The sequence below is a fragment of the Anolis carolinensis genome, chromosome 4 (genome assembly GCF_035594765.1).
Source record: "Anolis carolinensis isolate JA03-04 chromosome 4, rAnoCar3.1.pri, whole genome shotgun sequence".
Taxonomy (NCBI): Eukaryota; Metazoa; Chordata; class Lepidosauria; order Squamata; family Dactyloidae; genus Anolis; species Anolis carolinensis.
The window spans coordinates 184,738,565-184,755,283 of NC_085844.1; the positions used below are offsets into that span (position 1 = coordinate 184,738,565).

General features: G+C 38.8%; 1 protein-coding gene across 13 annotated transcripts in view; it reads right to left on the reverse strand.

The window, feature by feature from the left end:
• Positions 1 to 16,719, reverse strand: part of rnf220 (ring finger protein 220) — a 363,311-nt gene that overhangs the window by 51,145 nt on the left and 295,447 nt on the right. For 8 of the 13 annotated variants that reach the window (XR_010005774.1, XM_062979633.1, XM_062979632.1 and 5 more), the window contains 3 exons: positions 8,564 to 8,665; positions 1,839 to 1,935; positions 919 to 1,005 (listed from right to left, as the gene is read on the reverse strand). Coding sequence is in view for 12 of the 13 variants with exons in the window: in XM_062979633.1 (XP_062835703.1) it covers positions 919 to 1,005; positions 1,839 to 1,935; positions 8,564 to 8,665 (286 nt within the window). In the remaining variant the exon portion in view is untranslated. The remainder of the gene's footprint in view (positions 1 to 918; positions 1,006 to 1,838; positions 1,936 to 8,563; positions 8,666 to 16,719) is intronic. The other 5 variants (XM_062979638.1, XM_062979643.1, XM_062979641.1 and 2 more) reach the window with 1 other exon arrangement.

The window sequence follows — 16,719 nt, forward strand, 5'->3', positions numbered from 1 at the left end:
AGGGAGATGTTGACAAGCTGGAAAGCGTCCAGAGGAGGGCGACTAAAATGATTAAGGGTCTGGAGAACAAGCCCTATGAGGAGCGGCTTAAAGAGCTTGGCATGTTTAGCCTGCAGAAGAGAAGGCTGAGAGGAGACATGATAGCCATGTACAAATACGTGAAGGGAAGTCATAGGGAGGAGGGAGGGAGCTTGTTTTCTGCTGCCCTGCAGACTAGAACACGGAACAATGGCTTCAAACTACAGGAAAGGGGATTCCACCTGAACATCAGGAAGAACTTCCTCACTGTGAGGGCTGTTCAACAGTGGAACTCTCTCCCCCGGGCTGTGGTGGAGGCTCCTTCCTTGGAGGCTTTTAAGCAGAGGCTGGATGGCCATCTGTCGGGGGTGCTTTGAATGCGATTTCCTGCTTCTTGGCAGGGGGTTGGACTGGATGGCCCATGAGGTCTCTTCCAACTCTACTATTCTATGATTCTATGATTCTATGAATATTTCTTGTGCCTTACTCTGTTGAGTTGAAAATTCAGAATTTAGGTTTTGCAAAATGCAACCCGCAGATCCTTCTTTAAGGTTGTGTTACATATATATTTCATATTTTCATTGCTATCTATAATGGAAGAAATTATTTTTTTTCTAGCTCAAAAGGCCCCCAATAGTAGCAAGAAAATCCAGTTAACACTAAAAATTTGACAGAAAAAGGTAGCAAAAACCAAAACTAGTGTGGGCTTTTAATACTTACCATTTTACAGATAGTTAACTGTCTTCTTGGAATGTGCCTGGTTCTCAAGTTTTCTCTGCCCTGGCCATGTGTCTAATACCGAACTGAAAGGGTATGTACCTTTAGAAATCCTATTCATCTCACAAAATATGATGTAACGCACCATACTCCATCCCTATAAATAAATAAAGAGCCACTTACTTTAAGACTGCACCTCTAAGTGCTTCTCTTTCTTTGGCTTCACCTGGTTCTTCTCCAGTGCATGGAATGATATCTGCCTCTGTATATCTAAGCATACAGTGTTAAGGAGAGCACAGGCTAATATAAAGTTATTTCACTTCAGTATTTATTTCAAGCTATCAAGGTAGAGAAGCCAAGATAAACTCTGAAATGTGAATAACAGAACCAATGCATCATGCAATTGTAACTGTACTAGAGAGCACTAATTTGACATAGTGAAGGCTAACTTTCAATGGGTACTTGAAATCCCAAGATGAAAAGCAAACATCTGTCTGATAATAACACACTCACTTGAAAGAAGAACAAAGGGAAACTGCATCTCCACAGCAAGGAAAATAAGGTGCGAGGGAACAACCGAAAGTGGGGAGAATCACTAACTGAACAACTCCAATTACCACCCACCTCTGACCGCAGAATTATCTTGTTTCTTGCTAGAACTTCTAAAACCCCCAATTCCATAAATTCAAGCCTAGTGAAAGGGACAAATGCTTAAAAGTAAAGAATTCTGAGAGAAATTATTTCTGAGTATTTCAATAGACCTCTGTGATCTTGCATAAAAACGTACCCCAAATATTTCCTGATTTCAACATTTCACTTTAGATGAAAAGAAGAGCAATTTACAGCTATTATTATAAATGTATGGCAGTCAGAAATCTTAGTCAACCTATCCAAATAATCCTGAGATCTATCTGTAGATATAGCTGTATTTTCTACCCTCTGATGATTTAGAATACATGCAACATATGTGCTGATCTCCTAATCCTTAGAAACAAAGAGATTTCAAATCTGTGCATGTATCATCACACTTGGAGTACACCAAGGATCTGAATGGTTCAGCCACAACCTCACAGTGGGAGTCTAGGACAACTAGAAAAAGATACTGTGGTTTCCCGTATTCCAGTGTGTCGTCTCCATCCACATCAAGATCAGCATCACTGTCTGGATTCTCCTTGCCGCTGCACATGACAAACCCAGATCCTGTAAGGAAAAGAAATGTGTGGAGCATTTGTCACTATACTTAGTTCTAAATAGAGGGATACAAAGTTAGGGATGGGGGAGACTGGGAGAGAAACAGCAATTTTATCACAGGCTTGCAGTAGTTTCCTTCCTCTGTAATAAGGCTATCTGATATGTGGGACGTACAATTACTTTTCTGGAATTCGCTAAAGTTTGTCACCATATTTATGTCCACTGTCTGCACTTGTTTCCTTCTTTCCTGGCAACCTACAATTAACCAATGGTTTGGGGACTAATACTGCTCCAAGGACCACCACCCTGTGAAGCACTGCTATAAGACAGGGGTGGCAAAGCACAGTTCTTAGGCCATTTTTATAGCTCATTTTTTGCCTTCAAAATGCATTTAAAAGGCATTTTGCCTTCCTCCTGGCCATTTTAAGCCAAGGTAAAGCACAAAGTAAATAGAAAAGCAAAATACACCTTATAAAAAGGTCTATTCTGGGCCTACAATGATCTCAGCAGGGGGCCTCTAAACATGGTAAAAATGAGCCCCACAACCCCTGGCAGCAAAGACATGGGTGATTTTGGGTGAAAGTGCAGTTGACGTACAACCTTCCAGTGTCTCCTGAGGGACTAAGGAAGCCCACTAGTGTCTGACAGTTACCCATCCCTGCTTTAGGGTCTGATGAGATTGTACCGGGTTGTGTGTAATAGCACTAGCTGAAATTATTTTGAGTTGCTTAAATTTGACAGCATTTATTAAACAGCATTTATTCTCTATTTTGACTTATATTATCCCCTCCTTTCCAAACTACCTAGTAGGGAAACAGAAAATTATGGGGAATAACAAGTCTCTCAGATGTTGGCACTGTATCATGCAACAGAAAAACATCACACTCAGGCAAGTACAAGCAGGCTTGTGATTTATTGAAATTACTGTGGCAAGCAGAAGGAACAAAACATAATGAAATATTGAGGTATAACACAGGAAAAGCACAGCATAGAATATAATTTGTAATAAGTCCCTGCAGAGATGGTCAGGTGGGAAATGCATACATTGGAGTGATACCTGATGCAGAATGCTTGGGTTTTCAAGAAGGAAACAAATTCTAGGCATTACCATCATTTCTGTCATAATCTTTCATTCTTTCATAAAACTGAATTGTCAGTCTTCCCCCATCCCACCATTAGATTTGACCATTTCAGAAAATTTTAATGAACAAAGAGCAAGGGGGACCAAGGTGCAGTACAATGGAGGTACTTTAAAGAAAGGAATGCATTTAATATCAAGATGACATGATCAAATACTCAATAATATATAACAGAGAATAATACGGCCCCAAATTATAACAGGGCAGAGACAGCATAATTTTGGGAACCAGACCTGAAGTACAAAAACAAAAATAGATCAAGTTATCTGAGGATTTCTTTCACATAAGTTTCATTAGTATTTCCCACATCTCTGAGGACTATTGAGGGGTGGGTTAGAATTCAATATTCCTATTCTGAATTCAGTAACCTAGTATTATATGGCTCAAACAAGTAAGCAAAGCAAATCAATGAAAATTTATTCTATTTAGTGTCTTGACTACAATTTGGATATTATTTTACAATTAGAAATTCTGTATTCAGAATTATTCCACTCCTTTGCAACTATAAAGGCTTGAATATTGCTTTCAAAAAATAAAGCAGAGATTTTCTGGACAGTGCAAGAGACATTTGATACTATATGTACTAGACATTATGAAGAACTCAAAAACATTGACAGCCTAATTGGAATACCGACTGAAGTTTATCCTTTAGCTAACATGGTTATTCTCTTTTAAGTCAGTGTAGTATAGTGGCTTGAGCACTGGACTATGATTCTGGAGACAATCATGTGAATCTTTGTTTAGTCATGGAAAGTCATACCCTCTCAGCCTCATAAGAAGGCAATGGCCAATCTATGAACAACTTTTGCCAAGAAAAGTCCTTGATAGAATCGCCATAACAACTAATAATCTCAATTAAATGCAAAAGATATCCAAGTTTTCTCAGTAATAACTTAACTAGCTACTCTATAACGCCTTAGAGATTTAGCAGGACAGAGGTGCCAAAAGACTGGGAAACTTCACTGAACTAGGTAATTTGGAAAGGAGGGGATTCTATAAAAACAGATTTTTCATAAATCAAAATATAGAATAAGGCTGGTAATGCAAATTCACATAGGCATAGATAAAAGACCACATGGATATTGGTCTCCAACTGGCTGCTGATATGTTTCCAGTCCCAGTTCAAGGTGCTGGTTATCACCTATAAAGCCATAAACGGTTTGGGTCCAGCCTATCTTTGCAACATTTTCTACTATGAACCTGCACAAACTTTAAGATCTGCTGGGGAGGCACTTCTCTCTCTCCCAAAACACAGTTGGTGGGGACAAAGGAGAGGGCCTTCTCAGTGGTGATCCCTGGCTCTGGAACTCCCTCCTGAGAGGAATTAGATTAGCTCCTACCTTGGCCACATTTCGTAAAGACCTGACAACCTGGTTATTTCAATGTGCTTTTGATTAATTTGACACAATTTGATGGAAGTCCTTTTACCTCCACCTATACCCAGCCACTGCACTTTTTTACTGGGCCATCTTATTAATGACCTTGCAATATATTGTACATGTATAATTTGTTGCCTTGCCTCCAATTTTAGAACACGTCCGGCTATTGGTTATTGGTTGTTGTTGAATTTATGCTTTTATGATTTTTATGTTTTTATGTATTAGTTCATTGTAATTGAATGTATCTTATGCTGTTGTATTTTATTGTTACATTACAGGGCTTGGTCTCCATGTAAGCCGTCCCAAGGAGATGGGGAGGGATATAAGAACAAAAGTTATAATAATAATAATACAAGTTATAATAAGTTGTTGTTGTTGTTGTTGTTGTTGTTGTTGTTATTATTATTATTATTATTATTATTATTATTATTATTATTATTATTATTATCCTCTCTTCAATCTCTTTTATCTGAAATGTTCAGCTCTGTACACCACCTCTTATTTTACACCTACCTTCCTCAAACACAAAGCAGAAGTTATGGCTGTATGAATACACAATAGAGGCAAAAACTGAGGATGGGGAAAATCTAGAAACAAAAAGCATTTCTTCACTTCTACAATACCACTTCCACAAAATGAAGAGGCCCTTAGTTAAGTCCTTACTATGATCTACTTTCCAAAGACTCTCCTTTTCCCAACTTTTCACATGTGCTCTGGAAGCTTGGTATACAGACAAGAGTAAACCTGAGAAACAAATGTCATTACACTTTAAAACCTGGCATGCAGAATGTTCTCTCTTAGAAACACATTTAAGAAACTTATCAGATAGGATTACTTTCTCCCACTTGAATTTCTTAAATGTTTGTCTTACAATATCCTACATCCCTAATTAGTTACCATTTTTAGCTGAGCCTGATAGAAATAACAGGCAAAACATCTGGAGGGACTCAGTCTGAGGAAAATGTGCAGTGATCATGACCACTGCTTCATTTTTACTTGTCCTAAAAAGAAGTCATACAGATGCAGTGGACAAGACTGATGTGGGACTCTGATGGAAAAATGAGGAGCCACAAGTAGGATTATGGTCAGACTTTCCTCAGTAAGCACCTTTATTTTTTATTTTTTTTCTTAGAAAATGCTCAGGATTTAGCTACAAAGATATGATGATTCAGAAGACAGGATAATTTTTGAACAATTTTGAAAAAGATCTGTTCAATTCTATCTCAAGACTCATAACTGCTCTACTACTAGGCTACTTTCTTAAAGTACTCTGTTGTCCCTCCTATAATGTTCTGATTCTTCTGAATGAATACTGCATTACCTGGCAATCTGCATATAATCATCCAAATTCTGCAGCCAAAACAAAAAGTAAAATTAAAAAAGCATTACATTAATTAATTTGAATCAAATGTTGAATCAAGTCTGTAGGTCTCCTTTTGAAAGATTGTGAAATTTTGTCCTATTACAGAATCTCAGGGAGCATGTCACACTTTCTGGTCACCTTTGACAGAGAAAGGAAGACTATCAATTCTAAGAAAACATTCTCATGTTCCATCAGAGTGTTATGGATGGCAGAAGTGGCTTAGATTTTTTAGTGTGTGGAACAAAATAAGGTCCTACCCATGGGAAGACTTGATACATAAGCTATACTATCCACCAGCTTTAAACAGTCATGGATCCCTGCTCTAAGCTGTCTCGAAACTCAAGAGAAGAAAGCTTTTAATTCTTGAGCTGCCTAAGGTAGCATTGTGGCCATAGCATCTTAAGATGATACACATGGCTGAAAGTGCCCATAAACAGATCTTGTGCTCAGCATAAAGATGTGCTTAAAGATGGTTTGAACAGGGTCAAAGCTTTTGTTGAACCTTGTGGCTCAACTCATTCACATTTCTTGACTACAGAGCAGTGAAAACACCACAGCAGCTGTTTAAATATTTGAGGTCTAAACTGGTTCAAATTAATTATTCATTCTTGGTTCATTCAAACCAGATTTCTACACAAAGTACAGCTATAAATGGATTAAATAGGATGTTCTCTTAAAGCACGACAACCCAACAGAGTCATACCTGATTTGTGTGTGCAGATGGAGATGAAATGAAAGGGTCTAAAAACTACTACTCTTTGACATAAATGCAATATCATCCTGCAATACGTGGACTGCCGAAAATCCAAGCGAGAAAAATGACCAACAAAAGTGTCTCAAAGTCATTCTATTATTGCCCTCTTCACAACTCTAGCACACATAAGTAACTGTTTGAGGCAACATATTTCAGGAAAGGGAGAATACAAATATCTTTTAACAAATTTAACCTTACTAGTCTTTACAGTTAAGGTCAATCTATCCTCCATGTTTTATGTCTTCATCTCCCTGCTTTATTTATCTCTTATTGAATGAGAGGGGAAGGATGAACACATTATTTAAGTGCACTTGTAAAGCACTTAAGTATTATAAAGAGAAACAGAACTTTGAAAGGTACGTGCAACTGTTAGGTGATCTGAGTCTTGGAGAAATGACCAAGACCAATAGAAGGAGGTCTTCTAAGGGAGGAAAAGGTGCATGAGATGGGCATGAACCTTTTACAAAATTTCTATATGGAAAGGTCTGTCAGTTACCTAACCTGTGGTTTGCTTACCAATTGTTAACGCTACTAACAAAGTGACTGGATACATTTTGATTTAGAATGCTTGTTGCAAATTGCTTTTTTCCCTTCAAATTCTATTATTTGTAACCAACAACAAAAAAGAAAAAACCTTGTTTTCTTATGCTGCATTTACCCTCAGAACCGCTTATCCAGCTCCCTCTTCCATTCTGAGAAATCTCTTCCATACCACCATAATATACTATCTTCCCAAGAGCTAGAATGTCATGAACTCTCAAGGTAAGAATGTGAAGGGATGTTGGTTCAGAGAAAAGTATGAGGTGACCCTTGGAAAGGGATGGCCCTTTGTTTTTAAAAAACAGATGAGCTAGGGCTAAAACTACTCTAGAAATTATACTCCTTAAGTTTAGGACGGGGTAATGAAGGAGTTGTTTCATGGAGATATAGGCAACACATACACAAATGTCTTTTCTTCTGATTTTACAAAAGGATGTAGCCTGGGAGAAAAGATTCTGAGGAAGAGTCTTGACACAGACCAAATTGCGAGATTTGTGGCAAACAGTGCCAAGTTGCCTCTTTCCAATGCCACTTTTTCTTTTTCAGCATTCATTATTTTAAATCCTGTCAAACATACATCAAAAAGAATCTGGAACAGACCAAGGATCCATTTAGTTCAGTAAATCATTTCACAAAGCTTTTCAACCAGTAAACTTCGGAACATTAATAAACTTTTTGTGGTACTGTGTTACTTCCAGAATGGCCCCTTGCAGCTACTATTAAGATACATTACTCTGGAGATGAATATTTCATTCATCTGATAGCTGTCAATAGTCTCATTCTTCAGGAATCTATCCAATTCCCCTTTAAAGCCATAATCACTTATTCTAAATCTAACTAATAAGAATGAAGTTCTCAGTATTTATACCCACTTAGATCACTATTCCAGATTAGAAGGTAACAGAGTATATAATATGAATGCACCATTGAACAATTAATTAACAACACTATACCTAAATAGTAACTTAAGCAGTGTCAATAAGTAAGAGAATGCCAATTCTGAAACACCTTTTATCCTCAGAATAAGGGAAATGTATGATAGTTATTGGATTCATTCAAACATAAAAACTTGTGTTTTAAGTCTTATTTGACTCCCCCAATATAAAAGTAGAATTTTGCCGCCTTACACCTCTTATCTGCATGATTTTGTCTGTATAACACTCATCCTTGGTGATACAACTAACTTTACTAAAACTAAAACACAGTTCTCTGACATTCTTAATCTAAGATGCCTCCTTGAAAGTCCAGACAAACAAGAGTGAGCATGCAGGTCAGACTCTGAGGCCATTAAGCCGGGAAAAAACAAAGTTACTGTTCTGTCTCTGATCCCCATTGCTCTTGTAGGCGGCTGCTCTGACAAGCAATTCCAGCACCGGTATTGAGTGGCACCTCTATAAACCCTGTGACAGTTCAGGAGACAAACTCTCTCATCAGTCAGAATGTACCTATCAAGATCACTTACCTTGAGAGCACAGTAGCCCTCCAGCGCTGTGTACACAGCTCTGCTCCGCTTGCCCTCGGAGCAGCTGGCCCCAGCGCCAAAATCGAGTTAATGCTGAACATTCTAGGAGTTCAGAACAAGAAACATTCCTGCTGAGATATGAGTACAAAAGCTTGCAAAGAGCAATGAGGCCAATCTCAGAGGTGCAGCAGGCCAGCTTTAATCTGCACATATTATACAATTCTAGCCCTAGTTAATATTCACACTGAAAATTGATTATTTTAGATTGTACCACCTTCAATAGCATAACACTTTTTACAGGCCTGATCTCATCTGACTTTGGAAGCTAAACAGGGTCAGTATTTGGTTAGTCACTAAGTGAGAGGCAGGTAGAACTAGGAAATAATCCTACCTGAAACCCCAGGAGCTCCTGCTGTCAGTCAGTTGACCATACTGGGCTAGACAGAGCAATAATCAGACTCCATATAAAGCAGCTTCCTATGTTCATAGTTAATTTCTTCTAAGGAACATTTTTCCAGTTAACACCTACCTCTATAATGCTTAATGTGAGTAGAACATATTGCATGACTCAAGTGTTAGTGTAATTAAGCAGTTTCAAAAAATCTAATCGAGAACACTGACATATCTTCTAGTAAACTGTTAGAGGGTGTATTATGAAATTCATTTAGAGCTAAACACAAAGTCACCACTAGTCTGTGGCATTAACTGTTATGGAATATGATGGTGATCAGTTGAACACCTGAATTAAAACATTAATTAATCATCTTATTAACAAAAATGATTAAGTCATTTAAGTCTCTTGTGGTCTGTCTTCTGAAAAGGAAAAGAGTTCATTTCTTGTCTATAATGCACAAATTTCCTCTCCATCATAAGTCAACTAGAATGTAGGGAACAATAGACATTGTTGTTCATGCGACAGTAAAAGATCAAAAGCCTCCCTGCTGGAAATTTCCACAGCACTGTTGGAGTAGGGAGTCCTTATGACCAGGAATGTCAATGATTTGAATCACCATCCTCTCAGAAAATCCCACGATTGAACTCCAAAATAATATTTTTAACTTTACAAGTGGAAACAAATTTTAGAAATGCTATTGAGTGAGTTGCTAGCTTCTCCCTTCCCCACTATATATCTTTTTGCCCTTTCAATGTTTTTAATGCCTAAAGAATATGTATTCTCTCTTGTCAAGACAACAGTCCACATCTCTTTTTAAAAAGAGACAAATGGATAGCTCTTGCAATGGTCCTACTAATTCAATAACATTTGGTGCGTTATTGCACACTTTCATGGGATTGGGGCTCATGACACCAAAACAATAAGGAAGAAATTGTTTGACACCAAAATAACATTGCTAAAAACTGGAAGTCGCAATGAAGACTAGCGAAGCATTCCCTATTATTCTTACAAAACTTCCTTGAGTTATCTCAAGCTGTTTAAAAGCCCTTAGCCACGTTCATTTACAATGCTCCATAAAAATATTAAAATTCAAGCCTACTTCTCCAACAGTTTGATAACAAATTATTTAGGTTGACTCAAATCCTACTAGTGCAATGAAAATTATATAGTTTCTTGCATGACTGGGGCCAGGTAATAAATGTATGCCTCAATTCTGTGTAGAGTAGGACACAAAAACCAGGGATTCAGCTTGGAAATGTTACATAATGAAAAGGCCAGACACGAACTATTTCTTTTCTGAAAAAAGCCATTTCCACAGCCATTTACTTCACTATTGCCAACCCTTTTATAATGACAACAGAGTATCAACTCCATCTTCAAATGAACTAGTAAAAAGTGAACAGCAGAATTAAAGCAGTTAACAAACAGAATGTCTTTATACACAGTGCTTATTAATGGGGATGGCAACTTGCCTATTTTTCCTCTCAATAGCCAAGTGAAGTGATTGTCAAGTTAAAGAATCGAGTATACACCGACTTCAGAGTTTCACCACCTGGACTGTTAAAAATTGACTATTTGTTTTTACTCATTGTCATTGTAAGACCCGTTATTTGCAGATGATATGTTCTAAGACCACATACTGTGGAAACGTGAAACCACCAAGAGTTCACCTTAAAACCTTATATTTTCAAACTGCAGTTGACCACTTAAATGTAACCTACTCATCACAGTGTTATGGGGCTTGGAAACAATGCTTGCAGTGACTGGGAGGGAGACTCCTTTCATTCAACTACTGCCTGAGGTCGGGGGAACTGTTCTCAACTTTCCTCTAATTGCTTCCTAAACATATACAACAATCAAAAGGTAGAAGAAGGTCAAGCTCCAACCCAAAAATAGCATAGAATCACACTGGAGGAGAGCGAGATGACCACAAACATTTCTCTGTGTGCACGGAATACTCAGTCTATAACTCTTACCTTCCCTTTTTAAAACTACCATATATACTTGACCATTAGCCAAGAAATTTTAGGCTAAAAATTTATCTTGAAAACCCGAGTCAACTTATCCATGGGCAGTGCTGGTTTGTATATGGGTTGAGAGGCTGGAATGCCCAGCTTGGGGAAAAAGGAAGAAACAGAGGCTCCAAAAATGTCCCAGAGCCTGTCTCTGCATATTTCAAGGCACAAGGAAGCTTGCTGGGTTGCTTTTGGCCTTCTGTGCTCTGGTACCTCCTGCCCCGCAACAGCAGCAGCCACAGCCTTAAAAACCATCCAGAGCAACTGCATCAGACTGGGCCTGCCAGGGTAGGGTGTGTGTATGTCAGGGGTGTTAACAGCCAAAAAGCAACCCAGCAAACTGCTCTTGGTTTGAGACAGCCAACTTCTGCATACCTCACGCTGTGAGGAATTTTCTGGGTTGCTTTTTGAAAGTCTGTTCTCTCCAAGTCCCTCTTCAGCCCAACACTGGGCATAGTACCTTTTATTCTCAGCTCACTTTGCAAGAAGTGCATGAAGTGAGTGGTCCAAAGTGAACCTTCCATCCAGTCAAAATGTAATTCTTCCAGCTTTGAGGATAAACACGATTAGTTATGTCTGCTGGAATTTTTGAAGTTCTTTGGCATTTTTCGCTTGCTTTGCGTTTTACATCTTTTGTTACATGCCCTTAGGTTTTACACTCAACTTTTCTATGGGTCGTAGCAAATTCCATTGTGTGGACCCAAAACCTGCCTAGATAAACTTATAACAGAGTATATGCAATAAACCAAAAGCTTTGTAATCCAGTCTTGAATTCATTTCTACTTCTCGCCTGTTGCACAGCCTTGAAGGAAATCGTAACAGCCAGAACAAAATGTGTTTATAGTGCTTGTGGGTATTTTAGATAGATTTGGTGGAAAATAGTCTCAACTTAGAAACTGTTTTCTTAAAGTAGGTTTCCCTAATTTGTTTCCTCAAACCAACCCCTAGCTGAGTTCATTTACCTGTTTTCTTAAAGTGTTGCTTGTTTTTTTATCATGTCAGAAGTGAATTGAGAATATACTGCAAGTCGATTCTGGTGTGAGAGAATTGGCCGTCTACAAAGACATTGCCCAGGGGACACCCGGTTGTGTTACCATCCTGTGGGAGGCTTCTCTCATGTCCTTGCATGGGAAGCTGGGGCTGACAGACGAATGCTCACCCGCGGATTCGAACTGCTGACCTTCAGGTCTTCAGGTCAGCAGTTCAGCCAGCAAAAGGGTTTAACCCATTGAGCCACCGCGTCACTTTCTGGTTTCTATAAAAGGAATAACCACCAAAAAACCAACTATAAAAAAGGTTCAATGTTGCCAGGCCACAATAATAATAATAATAATAATAATAATTATTATTATTATTATACCCCGCTTTATCTCCCCTGAAGGGGAGATTTCCTGGGAACCAGTTTTGGCAGTACTTGTTTCCTCAGCTGCTGAAATATCCCTGAACTACCATAGCACCAAGAGAACAAAGTAGCACAGATGTGGCTTCCCTTTAAACATGTCAAGTGAGGTCTTTGATAGCCAGCACCTGCTGAAATTAATTATTAAATTGCAACTTTCTATTGTTATATTGTACTATAAATGATAAAATAAACATGAAGTGAATCAGTAACAGTCATGGCTTCAGGCTGATCGAAAATTAATCTGACAACAGAAAGATAGTAATGTTGGTTTTTATTGGCTGCTATTAAAGCAATGAAATGCATTTGTGGAATTTATCAAACATAAATAGACCCATCTCCAGTGTACAAGGCTATGCACATGGACTATTATAGCAGAAATACCATTCCAAAGTCATATTTCATTCCACAAGAAAACAAACAGAATATAGGCTGGAAATCTGCATCCCGATTGCTTTTAGTCAGCTTTACTAACAAACTAGAACAGCAGGCTTTAAAAGAAGACTGTATAATTCTATGGTTATTAATTTATTGTAGTACTGATGTATGTCAATGTGAACACCATCAAAGCTATCCCTTACAAACTATTTGCCAGCAAAAAATCCTTTCTCTCCTGTAAACAGGACCTTAAAACTTGACTAAAAACATTAAACAAATTTCTTTTGTATCTGTATGGTACTTTGGATAAACTTGGAAAAGTTTCCTCTGTCCATGCTGCTATGAATGAATGAATGAATGAATGAATGGTTTATTGTACTAGCCATAGGCCATGACATCAGTAATATACAACCTTTATAAACACTTTCCAATATAAACATTAAAACTTATTCAAAAATTAAAACTTGCTCTTTAAAATTATGAAAGCAGCAACATAACAATGACAGTGTCTGATTTGTATCATCCCAGACCATCACCATTTCCATTTCTGACCTCGAGTATGGATTTTGCTACTTTAGCTCTGATCTTTTGGGCTGCAATTGCAAATGTGGCAACCTTTAGTGTTATGTTTTTGGAATAATCTGCTAGCAAGTCACAGATCACAGCAGATTGTTGCCATGCTGCCCTTTCTTCCAAGAGTGTTCCCAGGAGATTTTTCCTAGGATCCTTATACAAGGGGCAGTGTAGCAGATAGTGTGTTAGATCTTCTTTTTCCCCTGTGCCACAAATGCAAAGTCGTTGGACATGGGGGATCCCTCTGTATCTTCCCTCTAGCCAGTTTGATGGCATTGTTTGGAAGCGCAGGGCTGTAAATGCTTTCCTCAGGACTGCAGACGTTAGGTCTTGAAGATATTGCTGACAATATTGGTCACTCTTTAGTCGGGGATACCAGGTAGAGAAACCTTGCTGTTTACTAATCTGCAGGTTGTCAGCTGCGTCCATCTCAAAGATTTTATCTCTGATCGTCTTCTTGTCCAGATGCATTAGAGTTGTTGTTGACCCATCAAAATACTGATGGAGCAAGGCTTGCCAGTATTGAACCCACCCTCCTTGCTTATGCTGCTCCATCATGCATTGCTTTGTTATACGCTCATCCTCCATTCCCAGAAGTCTCTTCCCGTATGAGATGTTAAGCTTATGCATTCTGGCCTTAAGTGAGGGAAGATCCAATTCAAGCCTTAACAAGGCACCTGGGGTCCCAGGGGGAAGGGCTAAAAGAGCTCTTGCAAACTTGTTCTGAATACATTCAACCTGTTTTGTATTACCCTGTCCCCAAATTTCTGCTCCGTATAACAGCTGAGGTAAAATCTTAGCAGCAAAAATCTTTACTGTGGGACATACCAAGGAGCCTCCCTTTGTTTTCCCAAAGGCTAGGATTGATTTCACTGACCTCCAAGCAGATAATTTGGCTGCCTCTATATGGCTCTTCCAGTTCCCATTATATGAGAAGTGTATGCCCAGGTATTTAAAGCTATGACACTGCTCTATTGAGTGGCCATCCAATTTCCATGTATGTATTTGCTTCCTTTTGGAAAATACTATCACTTTGGTTTTAGAGTGATTGATCATCAGCTTTTCTTGTTCACAGCTTCTACTTAGTGACCTCAAAAGTCTCCTGAGACCTATTTGCGTAGTTGACAGGAGGACCATGTCATCCGCGTACAACAAGACTTGGATTTTCCTACTACCTCCTAATGGAGGGAAGTGGTCAGGGGAGCTCAACTCGGCAACTAGATTATTTATGTAGAAATTAAACAGAAAAGGTGCTAGCAAGCAGCCTTGCCTAACTCCTCTTTTTGTTTCAATGTTGCTCGATAGCTTGCCTGACAGACCTAACCTCACTCTTAGGTCTGTCCCCGAATATAGCTGATGCAATAATGACAACAGTCGTCTATCCACATTAGTCTTCGCCAACTTTTCCCACAAACGCTGTCTGTCAATTAAGTCAAAAGCTGAGGTAAAATCCACAAATGCCGTGTATAGGCGTCCCTTTGGTTTCTTCAGACTATTTTGGATTAGGTGTGAAAGCACAAAACATTGGTCTATTGTGCTTCTGCCTTGCCGAAATCCGGCCTGTTCTTCTGCAATAATATTATTCTCCTCTGCCCAGCTATGTAATTTATTTAACAGAAACCTACCATAGATTTTTGACACTACATCCAACAGGCTAATAGGTCTATAATTGCGTGGGTCCATCCTATTGCCTTTTTTATATAAAGGGACAATTATACTAGTTTTCCACCCATTTGGGATGATTCCTGTCTGGTTGATATATGTAAACGGTCTGGCCAGGATGGGAGCCCACCAGGTGATGTTACATCTAAACAATTCGGGAGGTAGCATATCCTCTCCTGGGGCTTTTCCTGTTTTTAATTTTTGAAGCAGGCCTTCGATTTCCTCTGGAGAAACTGGTGTCCAATCAGGGGGGTCAATGGGTCTAGACACATCCTTGGCAGTCTCTGGGTCACTGAATATTTCTCTAAAATAAGTTTCCCATGTAGGTGCTGCAATTTGAGAGTCTAAATGAGGTTGCAAGGGCCTTAGCCCTGAATGCACCATATTCCAGAATTTGACCTCATCCTTTTGCCTAACTGCCAGATCCAGCTTTATCCAATTTTGCCTGTTGAATTCAAGTTTCTTCCTTTTTAGTAGGGTTTTATATTGTGAACGGGTTTCACTCAGGCTTTTATAATTTTGTTCAGTCCCATTTTTGTTGGCTGCTCTGATGGCCAGGGATAGGATCTTTTTTTGGCTCCTGCATTCTGCATCGAACTAGCTTCCCTTACTGGACTTGTTGACTTTGGTTGGTTCTGTGTGAATCAGGTATGGTTTAAGGGAGGTAATAATTTGCTGATAACCCTCTATTGGGTCAATAGTACATTTGAGTATCTTCTCTCTGCAAGTTTCCAGAATAGGTCCATTAAGTAGGTCTATAACCTTATCGCTCAAGGGCTCCGACCACTTGAGTCGTCTGGGTCCCATGGAGACCAGGTCCAGATGATAATTATTTGACACTCTGTGCTGCTCTACGTCTGTTTTTATGACTAGTTTAATGGGGTGATGGTCACTTTCCGGACGTATGTCCACTATAAAAGTTTTGACTGCTGGCAACAACCCAGGTGAGATTATAAAATAATCTAGAACACTTCCCCCCCTTACTGAGTGATAAGTGTATAGTCCGGATGACTCCTCTAGATGGCTGCCATTCATGATTAATAAAAAATGTTTATAGGCTAGTAAGAAAAGTTCCAGCCCATTCTTATTAAATTTCACATCTCTTGAGTTTCTATTAAGTGAGAATTGATTTTCTAAATAAAACCCAAAATACTGAGCTAGATCCTCATTTGATTTTCCCATCCTCGCATTAAAATCACCTCCTAAAACAATGTTTGTATTTTCCAAGCCACTGGTCCTATCTTCCAAGGCTGTATCTAAAAACCGCCACACCTCTTTGGCAGAATATGCTGAATTTACTGGAGGCACATAAACATTAATACAAAATAAAACCTGGTTATCCTTGAGTTTTATCTCTACAGCTAATATATTATTGTTAGACTTATTAGTCACAATTTGACACTCAGCATCTAGCTCGACTGAAACAAAAACTGCTAAGCCCCCACAGCAGCGCCCCCACTTATGTCGCCTTGCAGCAGGCACTGCAAAACTTCTAAAACCCTGCAAATTAAGATTTGAGGTTTCTTCCACCCAAGTTTCCTGTAACATTATAATAGAGAACTGTAAATATTCTACAAACTCTTTATCCACTAGTTTTCCGGCCCATCCAGATATATTCCAGGACAGCATCTTTAGCTCCTTTGCTGTTTTCGTTTTTATATGGTTGTTCAAGCCAGAATCAATTGGGTGTGATTCAGCATGCCTAAGTTCTACTAGTTTATTGTGCTGTCTCTTA